At 42.4% G+C, this 14,219-nt stretch overlaps 1 protein-coding gene across 4 annotated transcripts in view; it reads right to left on the reverse strand.

The window, feature by feature from the left end:
• Nucleotides 1–14,219, reverse strand: part of LOC130572353 (SAM and SH3 domain-containing protein 1-like) — a 519,165-nt gene that overhangs the window by 107,165 nt on the left and 397,781 nt on the right. The window contains exon 1 of one of the 4 annotated variants that reach the window (XM_057363994.1): nucleotides 13,739–13,877. The exons of the other annotated variants lie outside the window; for them this stretch is intronic. Within the exon in view, the coding sequence (XP_057219977.1) occupies nucleotides 13,739–13,834 (96 nt within the window). The 5' untranslated portion in view covers nucleotides 13,835–13,877. Of the gene's footprint in view, nucleotides 1–13,738; nucleotides 13,878–14,219 lie in introns of those variants that run through there. 4 annotated transcript variants of the gene reach the window in all.

Here is a 14,219-nt window from a genome sequence, read left to right on the forward strand (position 1 = left end):
AGGCATTAATAAGCCAGCTTAAATAAACTCCCCACATTCCTACAAATAATCTAAATCCAGAAAGACTGACTCTGCCCTGAAGCATTTCCATGAAGCTTTGGCTTTTGACTCTCAACAGGGCTACGGCACTGTTAAYAGTCTCAACCACTGTAGGTAGTACCGAGATGAACTAGATATAAAACTGCTCATATAAAACTTCACGGTGCTGGGCTCAGGTTTTTTATTGTCTTAACTAAGCTTCTTATAGTCTCTTTGGAGAGTGCTTTACTTAGGAACAGTAAAACACAGTTATCAGGGGGTTTCAGTTCATTTAATTAAGTTGAATACAATTACACTCCAGTGGGTCTTAAAAATGCAAGAATCTATTTAAATATTATTTAGATGCATATCTTTTAACTACCACAGATTGCACAGGGCTTCATGTTTATATCAATTAGGGATATCAACCTAGCAATAAGAACCCTGTCTCTTGCCAGCTTATAATCCTTTCCACTGTGGGATCTCGTATTTTATTTACTCATTTCCCTCTATCTGTGTACAGTGGAGATGGGCTTTTTGCTTTCCTGTGTGCTCACACTGCTTCATCATTGCCAAAGAACTTCCTAATTAGGCTAAATAGGCCTCTTACACAAATAAAAGAGGAATATTTCTGCCTACCAACACAGCACATCCTACAGAGTCTGGGCTTGAATAACTGTGTGSTTGCCATATTACCCAGGTAATTTCAAGCACATATTTTTCAGAAGGAGCCCCATGAAGGATGCCATGTACTTGCTTCAAGGAAGTTTTAAATCCTGTGGCTCCTGTGAGCCCAGTGGCTCTGCTCATTGACAAGAGACATGAGGATATGGAATGAAGCTGCATCAGAGGAAGATCAGTGSACATTAGGAAAAGGCTCTTCACTGGGATTGYGGCCCATCCCTGGAACAGGCTATCCATGGAACTGGTCACAGCACAAAGCCTATTTGAGCTCAAGGAGCATCTGGACAAYGGCTTTTGTCTTATGGCTCAGTTTCAGGTAGTCTTGYGAGGAGCAGCAAGTTGGACTCAATGATCCTTACAGGTCCCTTATAACTTAGATATTCTGTGACTCTATATTAATTTTACTGGAGACTGAATAAATTACTCAAGCGTTACACATCAAACTGAGACACAAAACAGTTTGAAAAGCCCCATATGGCAAAAGAGATCATAACAAGTAGAAGCTGGAAGARCCCCAGTGTCAATGAAGCTCACAAAAAATGGTGTCTCTACAAAACCTGGTAGCTGATTGTTACCAGCCCAAGGCCCTGAACCTTGAACAGGTTGAAAGAAAACAACTGTAGATAAATACACTTGGACTTGAATGGCCAGCTAAGCCCTCACTTGAGCAACTTCTCCATGCATACCAACTTGAACATCAAAAGGAGAACATGCTGCTAATTAACCATTTGTCAGACAGTTGCCATGCCAAAGAAAAACATCTCACCTAGCTGTAAAAGTGACAGTAACATGAAAAGAAAGTCTCAGATGGAATGAGATTTCTCACACMCTTCGCTTCTCACATGAGAAAAGTGACTGTGGTCTCAGGGGACACCATCCCATAAACCCAGAAACAGCGGTAGGACAACCTCTGTACCAGAATGCATCTGAAGCAACACAAAACCAGCAGGGAACTCTCTGAGCAAGGAGATGTCACACTACTTTTCACAGTATGCACATTTATCAGTTTCAAAATGAAGGATGTATAGTAAATAAGCTCTTTCATTCACAGAGAATTAGGATTTGRAAGAAAGCAAAGATTTTGCTGTATGACTCTCAAAAGGAAAGGAAAATCACATATTTTCAGATATGACAATCTCTTCAAAGCTTGAGAGGGGCAAAGACTGGCTCAGGAGGGGTTACACGTGAACAGAAAAACAGGGCATCAGACTGTCTCTAGGAAAAGAGTAAATTGCACTCTCATCCCCAGCCTGTTTTAGCTAACCAGCTCTCTGCTACAAATTACCCATTCAAAGGATCTGCTGGCAATACCTTGATGGTTTAGTTTTACATGACTCATGCACATCAATGGTTACCCACCTATAACCTGCATTTGTCTCTAAGCAAAAACAAAACAAGGTGCAACCAACTAGACATGAAGGCTTACTTGGCTCTCTGATATCCCTACTCAGCACCTGAAATACGCCCTTTCATTTCTCAATCAAGCTTAAATCTCCATATTTATTTCCCATGTGCTCCCTGCCGTCCACACCATTCAGCCACCTCCTCTGGGCCTCCACAAAGCMAACCTGCACACTGACCTTCCCCTGCCAAGGCCCCGGTGTGTCCTCCAGCCATTTCCTGCCATGAAGGCGGCAATTCTTCCTTTCACACGATTCTTCTAAATCCCTCTTCCTAGCAGTTGCAAGTTACTCTTCTCAGCTGGGACTCTTTTCGCTTTTCTGGTCACAGAAATACAACTCTGGATACTGAGTCACTGCACCTCCATCCCCTGACATCCTGTTTCTGCTTTATGTGAGAGGTATTTTCCTAAGAAAYGTGTGAGTCTGGAGAAAATCCCCCACTTCACTCTTTTTTAATTTTTTGTTTTTGCAACTGCTCAAGCCCCTCCATCAACAGATCTGCCTAAGAAAGGCAGAAGGGTCAGCAGGAGTTAACATACCTTTTTATCCCCCTTTCCTCTCTCTTCCATGGCAGTTTATAAAAGAAATAACTATCTGTAAGCATTTTGTCATAGTTGTTACTAGGTTTGGCAGAAGAAAAATGAAGATTTGTACAATCTTTTGTATTCAATAGACACTTGAGACACASATTAAAACCCACAAGTAACTTGGCAAAGATTACTTGAAGAAAGTACCATCCCATTGGAGAGAAAAAGCAGCATTGAGAACATCCACTTCTTTTTTTTCCTCCTACTTTTGGTAATTAGGAACTCAAACTCCACACTGACCAAACCCAGAGAGACTAATCATGACTAGGAWAACGAGGATATGCAGAAGCATCTCTTTCCCTTCTCATTTATGCATGACCACACACCATATGTGGTATGAAGTTATTCCTCATCATCATCATCATGCCAGTATTTTGATGAGGTCCTTAACCTTATGTTCTCTGCTAACTTCCTGAGTTTAGACAGCTATTGTGCAAAGCTTTGGTTTTACAAAGCTTATCCATCTGCACATATGTACTCACTCCCTGACACAAAATCTAAACAATAYATTGCTGGGCTTGGGCTGAGCAGGAAACAATACACCTCACTGAACTGAAACATCCCAGCRTCCCTTCAATTCAGTACATATCAGAATATGACATCACAATGGAGAGGGACTGCATAGGATTAGACTCCATCTCTTCTCTCATTGTAAAACACTCAGAATAAAGGTAAGCGTAATTAGAGAGGAAAACAGAATTTTTAAGGATGGACAATCCTTTTGCACTACGTACAACTGAGCAGTCTCCACTGATTAAACAAGAAATAAAATAGACCTTTCCCCCAACCTCTACAGATACTGAATGGGACACATCATCACAAAAGATAATGAAAAATAGGCAYATTTAAATTTTTATTTGTACAGCGCACAGCATGCAAGGCAGGAATTTTCACATACAAGCAGGAAAACTGACAGAGAAACGTAAATAATTGAGAAATTATTACAAAATTTCCATTTTTCTCTAGAAGGAAAACACAACCTCAATGAAACTTTAGAAAAGGATGGTATGTAAAAACTGAAATAAAAATGTCCAAAGAATTTGCTGTACAAAGGCTTACAACATGCCCCGCCARCAGGAAATCTTCCTCTGATCAGCCCATTTTCTTGAGTGAAATGAAAACAGGCAGACCTAAGGAAACACATCCAGTGGGGAAAGAGAGAGCTGCCTGCTACTGCAGCCATACCAGGGCTCCAGCTGTGCCAAAACATCAGCGCCTGCGCACCCTCACCATGGAGCTGCCTCTGTCAATATTTTTCAGGGCACGTGAGCAGCTTCCACTCAGACTGCATATACTTCTGCCGAGATCAGTGGCAAACTGCGAGTAACCTCAAGGAAAGGAGGAACACAGGCAGCTGCTGTGGTGGAGATCCCCCACTATGTTTGCTGTGCTGAAAACCCCACACATTTATACCTCTGCAAAAAGCTAATACCTGTTCTGAGCCTAATTCGCCTTGATCTGACACAAAGTATGTAAATCCAAGGAAGGTCTGAGACTAGCCAACATAGTTTACTGCCCCAGGCACTAGGATCCCTGCTCCACTGCCCATCAACTGCTGCATTTCCTGGYATCCCCAATGTAACAGCTGACTGAGCTTTTGACTGCTTGCTTGACTTTCAGAAGAAAAACTTCCTCTAGAAATTTTCTCTCCTTACCAGGTTTTTTCATTTTGAAATACATTATCTTTACCAGTCCTCTGATATAATGTTGCACAGGGAAGTACTTCTCCCGAACCCTTTTATAAAACATGACATATTCCCAAACACACTCTGAAGCATCGTGTTTTTGAAGCGTAAACATACAGTCATCTTGAAGATGGAAACTTGAAGACAGGAACCATAATTGACATACAACATGCAGTCTGCCTCCACCTTTTCCTGTTTTACAATGGTTATTTATGAATTCTAAGGTGGGAAAGAAACCTAATAATKGAGTGGAAATCACAACCTCCAAGTTGTGGTGCACATTATGTATGAATACAAACACATTTATGTATAAAACAGGACATTTCTTATTTTCATCCTCRGAGATTTTAAACTGCTGTTTAAATGCAAAGGATTTGTCATTAGATTTCAGAGCTACTGCACTAAAGTGGCCAACCACTGAACGCTTCAAAATTTACAAGTATTAAATATTGTTTTGTGTMACTGAAGGTTAGGTTAAGTCTATGCAGTGATACTGATAAGAATATGAAACATGTCTAWCATGGATGGTGAAAAGAGATGACTCTTAATTTAGGAATAGAAAATAAGTATTTTCAATTTTACCTCCATCTCTAGAAAGTCCATATCTGCACTAAAAACTTCTGGTGTAAAAACCTATTTTAGCTAAGTTGCAATATGCAGGAAGTGTGTGCTGGACAACTGCAAGCACAGAATSCAAAGARAAGGAAAGTGTTTCAGYACTGTAAAAGATATGGATAAACAGRGATAATAGGCAGATCACAAACATATAAACATCCCTGCAGATGTTAAGTGCATACAACTCACAGATTCTTCAGMAGTTACACATCATTTCTAAAGGTATAGATTATGACTGGCAAGWTATTACTCTGGCAAGCAAAATACCTTAAAAGCCTAAAATGCCTTTTTTTCCTGAAGTGCGATGCAATGCTATGCAATCAGCTCTAGCATGTGTTTTCATCCAAGCTCCAGCTGTGATTTGCACTCTCCGACAGAACTTTAAACAGTGCCACCATGGTGCAATGAGCTCTCATGTTTCCTCCATCGAGTTAGACTGGGGTTACAGTCAAGCAGAGAGCAAGCTCTGCAGAGCAGGGTCAACCTGGTGCTCCCATTGAAARAGGCAGGAGGCTCAACTCATCTGAACTTGTGAAGAAACAACAAAAGATGCAATCTCTTTTCTTCTTAAAAGCCTACAGGCCACACTCTTTGCTACAAATAAAGTTTTGCCTTGGGCTCCTGAAGTTTTTATGTAAGCAGTGCAGAAAGTAGACACTTTATCTTTTGTTTCTCTCTTTATCTTTTGTTTTCATCATACCTATCAGCACTGCACAAAGCATCTTCAGTTGCAGGTGAGAGGGTTAGGAGCATCTCACAATCATGAGATTGCTCATGTACATTCAATATTTTAATAAGCATGGTACTGTTTCCACTRTCATCTATCAGCTCTTGTCAAGCTTGCTGCAAAGCTTTCAAACCATTGCTTTTATTATTATATTAAACAATTGCCTAATCTCCTTTACACACACTCCCACACACAAAGAGTATACTGAAAGTGGATATCACTGCAAGATAAAATATTGGTAGGCTGTTACCTAAAAAGGGCAAAAAGCACCGTACATCATCATAAATGCTGTGACAATAATGGAACATAAAAGGATGCATTTATATTCTTGATAATTGTATTACCATGCTTGTGCTCTTCAACATGTATGTTTACCCATGCACATGAAAACACATGTGTTTTCTCCATCTGGAGGCCTGATGATGAAAACTGATCTCAAGAGCAAATCCCCATGTCCATGCACGTCCATAGGGAAGCCAAATCACCAAAACCTAATGGGCTTACAGAACAGATCTGCAACAGTGTTCCAACCACACTGCACTCAGAATGCGACATGGACATTAGAAACCAGTTCTCCAATTTATTTTATGACTTTCCATTAAAAARCCTGAAAGTATGATTTATAAATCATAGTTGTATGACATTCTTAAGCTTGTCCATCAAATTTTCCAGCTACGCCCTGCTTAAAACAGTTTTCCAGATAGGGTATACAATTCCCATTCTCAGTTTCCAAGTCTTCATAGGAAATGTGTCTCTAAAAGTATTATGTAGCTCAAAAATGCTTATACAGGTGTCATTAAAACTTAAACCATTAAGTATTTTGTAATACTAATCTTAGTTCAAATAAACCCAGTACATTATAGCTCTGTGCCTCAAAACATGGCAGTAGACAAGAAAGTTCTGCTATTACTGTAAGTCAGGAAAAATGTTTGCCTTGCCTCAAGAAAATGAAAGCAGTSGCAGCGTGGCTGCACCTGACCCTTACCACAGAAACCACACTGTGGAGGGAGAGGGCACAGGCAAAGCCTTTTATTTTTAAAGTTATTTATTTTCAATAACAGAAATCTGTGTTATGAATTCTTTAGCCCAGATTAGTTGTGATTTTTCCCTGACAGTGAGTTGTCTCTCAAYGTCAGGCAGAAATGAAAACCCTTCATACCTCTTTATCTAATCACAYGCCATGTCTACATATATTTAAATGGAGAACATGTTTTTATAGCAGAAATTTGATTTTTGGACTTGCACATATTTAACCCAGTTTCTTCCTTTTGTCCATTTTCTCATGAAAAGCATGGAATCCAGATTCTTGCAAAGCCACCTCAGTATCCCCATAGTCACAACCATCTTYCTCCTCCTCCCACCACCAGCAATGGCATCAGACAAAGCAGCAGGTTCATTAGTCAGCAACTGTGTCAAGCAATCACCAAGAGCAAAATTGTTAGCTGCACTTAATGTTAAATCAAGTATTGTGACAAATCACTTTGCTGGCTCATTACAAAGTAATCCCTATTTATCCTGTGTTTCTTAACCTCCTAAAGTCCGAACACAATGTGTACTCTACGGTCATTAATACTGTGACAACAGGGTAAGTGGAAAAGAAGAAAGCCTGGGCTGCTGCATGAAGGAAAAGCTACAAGCACAGATTCCAAATGACAGGAGGGTGACCCAGAAAGGTGCAGGAAGAAGGGTTGGGTACACCAGCACTGAGCACACTCTTCTCCAGAATGCCACCTCTCAAAGGAAAAAAGTCCTGAAGGAACATAGCCCAGAGCTAAATCTGGAAGAGTTCARTCTGAGTCTGGATGGAGAAATTCTGAATCAAACTCCTTTGCACTGGGCACCACCCATTCCCTCTGTCCCTTGGCCCTGCGCCACATCCAGCAGTGACCCTGTGCTGCATTGCTGTGCTCCAGTCCCTCCACTCTGCTCCTGTTTGCACAGCACTGTATACAAATCATGACTAATTTACTAATTTACAGATTCCTAGACAGCATCAGACTAAGTTAAATTAATCATTGCTACTTCTGTAATGCCATTTGTTTTGAGATACACTAAAAATAAGAAGTTTTCACCTAACTATAGAAATTAGTAGCCAACATGTGCAGCATAGTACATTGCATTCTATGCAATAGAAGYTCTTTAAGTGCTTTTGTGCAACACCTTTTCCACATCAATTTTGACATTTTCTTTCTCCTTAGAGACTGTCATTTTTTTTCAGATCCACACAAAGGGAAGAAGGCATCATTACAGACGAATTCTGACCATATTGTATTCCACTGCTCTTTAAAAACAGAGCTTGGTTGACTGACTTTCAAAAGATGAAAACAGTATGAAGAAAAAGAGTATTTTCAAGTTGGTATTCACAGCAAATCAGCAAGTGAAAGAATTTGCTTTCAAGCAAGAAAGAAGAAGGCACCCCGGAACCAAAAGGTCTTATCACTTCATGGTATAGGGTCTTGTGGGGATTAAACTCTCTGATGGAGACATCTGTTTTATGTGTCCTGATGCGCAAGCAAAAGYGTAGACCAAAGGTTATCTCTGTGAGCTGTCTTTCTTCATAAAGGGATTAGCACTGCTAGGCATAACAGTTCATGGAAGGGAAAGGAGATGCAACAGGTTAAGTTTAAACCATAAAATTGAATCCAACACCTAAACTGACAGTCAGTCACTCTCTGTTTTGACTTCTTTATTTGAAAGCAAAATACCTTCCATGGTTTTGTAAAATAGAAAAAATAACTTCTGCTAGTTTGAAAGCAGAGGTCAGACCTTCTGTGTTGATCCTTATTGCTGCAAATGGGATATGATATAGAAAACATAATCCAAAAAGAAGGCAGAACAAAAATATTTTGAATCACAATGTCCCAAAGCGCTTTTTGAGTTAGCTACACAGTGTCACAGGCACTTTGCTGACACGTTGTCAATGAAAATAATAAAAAATTAGTACATTGCATTTTCAAAAACACATTCTACCTGAAGCAGCTATTCATTCCCAGAGCCATACTGAGTGTCCATGGCTTCAGCTGGAGTGGCCTCTTGGTGCCAATCTGACATCAGAGAAACAGAGTCACCCAATGATAAAGTGGGAGAGCAATGGAGTAGAGATTTCCACGGGAGGTTATAGTGATGTAATGATGGTTTAAGGAAGAGCAATCCTGGAASGAAACTTTGGCTGCTGTTAGCTGCCATAACTCCTCCTGGCAGTTCTACAACTGCTTTTATCAGTCAGGAATCTACTTCCCTGATCCTTCTAGATATCCAGACTCCCTGGCTTAATATCAAATTCCTCTTACCCAAGTATGTTAGCCAGTATCCAATTACATGTTATCACAGTAGCATTATCAGCTGGYGTCTTTCTCTCTTTTGGTTTTTTCTTTATTACTTTGATAAGAAATCCAAATAGTCACTAAAACATGGAGAGCACGATAGATTATATATGTAAATAGTAGTGCTCCCAGCAGCCAAATGAGCTTTATTGCCCTCAAAATACTCTGTTCTCTTCAACTAACAGCAGGTGGTGGGAAAGCACTGGTCTTCTCTCAGCATAACTGCAAAATACTATTGAAAAAGAAATAATTTTCTTTTTTTTTCAGCTGTTATAATTGATTCAGTGGTTTTAAACAAGAAACTAGCTACTACTTTGAAATAAAAAGCTGGAAAAACTTCTAATTTCATGGCATCTCTTTCAAGTTCTGCTTGAGTTCAAGTATCTTTTGCATCTTGACCATTGAAGACAAAAACTCCCCAAGCAAAGAAGACACTTTCTTCAGTGAAATTCCTGCTCTATTAAAATTGATCAGAGTTTTKCCAGGGATTTCATTAATGTCAGGATTTGACCCAGATATCTCTTCTATCTGCGTGAAAAATAAACAAGAGGGGCACTGGAATGTCTTCMCTGTACTAAGGTAAATAGTCCATGTTTTGAAAGTACATCTTTAAAAGAATGAAACTAATGATTTTCACTTCATATTACAATTTGTTCTCATATCTCATCACGTACAAACCTTTAGGCCTTTAGCAACAGAGAGTTTGCTATCATCACATCAGTATATGATTCTAAGTCAAAAACATCYCTATTTCTAGCATTGAGTTTTGGCGATGCAAAGAGTTTCTTTACTACTACTCACAATCCACCTCTCTATAAAACCTTAATGCACCATCCACTATTGCTTTGAAACACAGAAAATTATAATTATGCAATACATTCCAACATGCGCTTGCTAGAGACTAAGCAAAAGCTTTTGGGTATAATTTTGTTATCTAGTGACCTCCATTAACTGCACAAATAGCTTGAGGGGCTTATATCACAGCTGCATCTATGCAGTATTTCATTAGAAAAGTGTAAAAGGGAAAAGCCACATTTATTTCAGCAAGATCCTAGTACAGCTGCAAACATACACTCAGTATTTATCAAGTATAGAGCTACTATGTGACTTCAAAGTCCATAAAATATGCTCCTTACAAGCAGCACTTGACAACTATTTGCTTCCCCTCCAGACWTGGGATCTGCCATCACAGGTTCCTCCTAATAAGGTCTGTTTTAAGGAACCTAACTAAAAATACACAAACAATGAAATATATTTATCCATATAAAGATGGAGAGGGGCTCAATGTGTTTTTCAAGTAACTTCAGTAATGAATTCCAGCTGGGCTGACGCTATGGCCTCGCCTCCTAATTCAACACCTAGAGCAGACACTATCACACTCCTTAAGGCTTTCAGCAAGGCCAACAGGACAAAGGTAACAACTTCCTCTCCTCTTCCCCATTGCTCTAACTTCTCAGTATGAGGAGGGCAGAATCAGGCATTTAATCACTTTTATGAAGAACATCTTTTTTAACCATAAGGACAGCAAATTGGTAAAACAGTCTGCACAGAGAGGTTGTGCATTTCTGTCCTTGGAGATTTTSAAGACACGACTGCATAAGCCCCAAGCAAACTCACCTGACTTCAGACCTCTCCCAGCTTCAGCGTGAGGATAGGCTAGATGCTGCCTGAGGTTCTTTCTACCCTGTATCATCCACAATCCAATCATGGCTTAAGAATGCATTTTTCTCTTTCATTCAATCAACAAACTTTCAATGACCACCTTCTTTCTTCCTTTCATTCTAGTTTTTACATTCCAAAATCACAGAATCATAGAGCAGTGTCTGTTGGCAGTGATCTGTTGGTGTCTGTCAAAGATCATCTAGTTCCAATCCCCCCACCCACCCMCCCACCATGGGCAGGAACACCTTTCACTAGACCAGTTTGCTCAGACCTCCCCATCCAACCTGGTCTTGAATGCTTCCAGGAATGAGGAAATCACAACTTTGGGAAGCACCCTCACAGTAAAGAATTTCCTCCTAATAACTAATCTAAATCCACCCTCTAACAGTTAAAAGTTATTCTCTCAGGTCCTATGACTACATGCCCTTCTAAAAAGTCTTTCTCCAYCTTTTTTGTAGATTCTCTGCAGGYRCTGGAAGTCTGCAAATAGGTCATCCTGAAGCCTTCTCYGGGCTGAACAATCCCAATCTCTTAGCCTTTTCTTCACAGCGGAGATGTTCCATCCCTCCAACCATCTAGGCAGCCTTACTCTGGACTCRCTCTAACAGGTCCATGTACTTTCCCATATTGGGGATCCCAGAGCTGGATGAACACTGCAGTTGGGAGTCTCACAAGAGCGGATCTTGGCTCTTCTCTCCTGCCTTTCTCCCCTGCTAGTGCATTCCTTTGGTAGCTTTCAAGCTGTTGCAGGACCAACCTGGCCAGCTTACMACTGCACCAACTTCTTTTTTCATAGAGGTATGCCCATTGAATCACTCTGGTGTCTACTTCTGTGCTCTCTAGACAGTTTGAGTCATGAACTGCTACAGATCCCAGGAAATCAAGACCAATACTCTCAGATAACTGACAATGCAAAAGAAATAAGACAGCAATCCAGGACACTGATGTGTCATCATAGACTACAACCAACCAGCTACAGGCTTCCATTCGGAAACCACAACTCTAGTTTTCTGCTTGCCTTTTGCAGCATGGGTGTGAAAGGGACAAAGCTCTATGCACCACAAAGATGAGCAGTGAAAAGGYAAGTTTATATTCAGTACATATTAGGACCTTATTTTGCAGCCTTTAAGACTAGAAACTCTTTAAAAATCTAAATCTAAAGAAAACTAACAACCTGCAGTGAGAAGAGCTTCTGCCTTMCCCGTTTTAAGTTATTCTAGGACACACAACAAAAGTATCTTTTTGTATTTGTAACTGTGTTGCAACACAAAACACTGAAGGAAGTGAACTAATAATGCTGGATGATGTTTATAACTGACATACACAGCAACTTCGTAGTCACAACATGGTYCCTTTCTGCAAAGCTGACCAACTTTAGGACTTATGATTTTAGCACAGTTTTATTAGAAAACAAATAATAATTAAATACCTTTGTTTTCCCAGGAAGGAAACTAACTTGTATGACCAAAAGAAACCTATTCAAATTATTAGCYGTGTGACAGATCTTTTTCTGCCTTGAGCTTCAGCACGCTAGGCTATTGGTCTGGCCTCCTCAAACACTCCTTCCCAGGCATCCAATAGCACTCTGCTCTTACTAAATGCAGTACTGAAACCTGCCAGAAAAAGAGAGAAAGAGACTGTTCATAAAGTACCAACTGTGTGCCCCTTATAAACTGGCAGAACTGACTCTGCTTGCATTCTCAGATTAAAATCATTAACAGTGAAAAAGTGTATGCAGTTGGATGCTATCAAAATGAATGTCATGTCAGTGGAAAATTTCTATGAAGAAAAGGAGAGAGACAGGTTTTTTAATCTGACTTTGAATATTAAAAATAAAGTCCATGTGGTAAGAAAAATGCAGCCTAAAATGCTAATTAAATTCTCTGTTCAACTCTATAACATTTCTTCTGAATTAGATCTATGGGTTTACCCTTTACTAAGTTCCATGGCAGTTTTCCAAAAAGKATTTCTCATAATATTCTTGAATGTCTGCTGGTTAAATGTTAACAACAAAAACTAACATGCATCAAGCCTATTCATTTGCTTTTAAAATGAATAAACAGGCACTCCACTGTTGATTACCACATTCCTGTACYACTGGAAAGCTGCCAGCTGCAGTACGTATATAACGTGAGTATTTGTTTTTTTGCTGAGTGGCAGTCTTCTGCGGTAATTATCATCTTGCACCTAAAGTAAATATTATTCTCTCGCTGCAAGTAGAAATAAAGGATTGACTCTTCCTGTATTTTTACTGTTTGCCATCCAGTCCGTCCTGTCGGTACGCTACGTGCCCATTAAACGTAATTCCTTGAGCCCTCGTTACTGGGGCCATCCCTTTTGTCTGTAACCAGTGAATTACGAGGATTAGTCCCTCCTCAGAAGATCACCGGCGCAGAAACTCCACGGGCCGTAACCGAGCAACTCGTCTCCGAAAAACTACCGGGAGTAAGAGCTCCAAAGCCGGCGCCTGGGAGTGCCGCRGGCGCCGGGAGCGCTGAGGGACGGGCGGCCGTGCCCGAGGTCCCGGGGCAGCGCCCCCCACGCGTGGGGCTTCACCCCAAAACACGTGCGTGGGATGCAAAGATGCAGCGACGCCGCCTTCAGCCCGAACTGCCATGAATCGGCGGCAGGCCGGGGCAACGGGGGGACAATGCGCCCATTGATCCGGCTGAACCGGCGCTCCTGGGTGCGTCCCCACCAGCGGGCAGCCCCTGCCCGGACCCGCTCCTTGGCGGTGCTCGGCGCGGCCCTTCCGCCCCTTCCACCACGAYAGCCCAGAGAGCTCTACTCCAGAACTGCGATGAAGGCGGTCAGCGACACAACGCTTGGCTTTGCCCGTGAAGTTAGTTTCCTTGGGACATACGCGCCCACACGGGGTGGGCACGCTTCAGCTCGGGCAAACTCCGCAGCAGGTGCCGGGAAGACCAGGCGAGSGCTCCGCAGCATCCCTACAGCCCCCACCCCAAACACCCGTCCCGCGGCAGGCTGCCCCCGCGGCCGCTCCGCTCCCAGACCCCGTCCCCACCGCACTCACCAGGATGCCCATCACGTCCGCCCACAGCTGGGCGAACACCTCCGACGTGCCGCTCTCCGCCGGGGCGGCGGGGCCGTCCGCCCGCTCCCCCTCCATACCCCGGCAGTCGGATCAACGCCGGCTCCCCGCTGCCGCCGGCCCGCCCCGCCCCACCATCCTTCTTCYCCCGCCCCGCTCCGGTCCGGCCCGCCCCGGGACACCGCGGGACGGCCCCGCCGCCGCCCCTCAAACTTTCGACCCAGAGACAGGGCGGCCGGAGCTGCCGCTGCCGCCCAAAGCCCCTCCTTCCCTGCCCGCCCGTGGGCTCGTCCGGCGCATGTGGCCGCCCCAGGGCGGCAACAAAGGGCCCCAGAACCACCCTGGCGGCTTGACCCGCCCCAAAAGTCAAGAGCTGGTGTCAGGACACGCTTRGTCGCTGGAGCTGCGTTTATTCTTGCTGTCCCCGTTACCCCCGTGCCTCGCCTGACGGCCGGGAGCTCTG

The sequence above is a fragment of the Malurus melanocephalus genome, unplaced genomic scaffold, assembly GCF_030028575.1.
Source record: "Malurus melanocephalus ecotype Western Australia unplaced genomic scaffold, MMel_1.1 scaffold_33, whole genome shotgun sequence".
In the NCBI taxonomy this organism is placed as follows: domain Eukaryota; kingdom Metazoa; phylum Chordata; class Aves; order Passeriformes; family Maluridae; genus Malurus; species Malurus melanocephalus.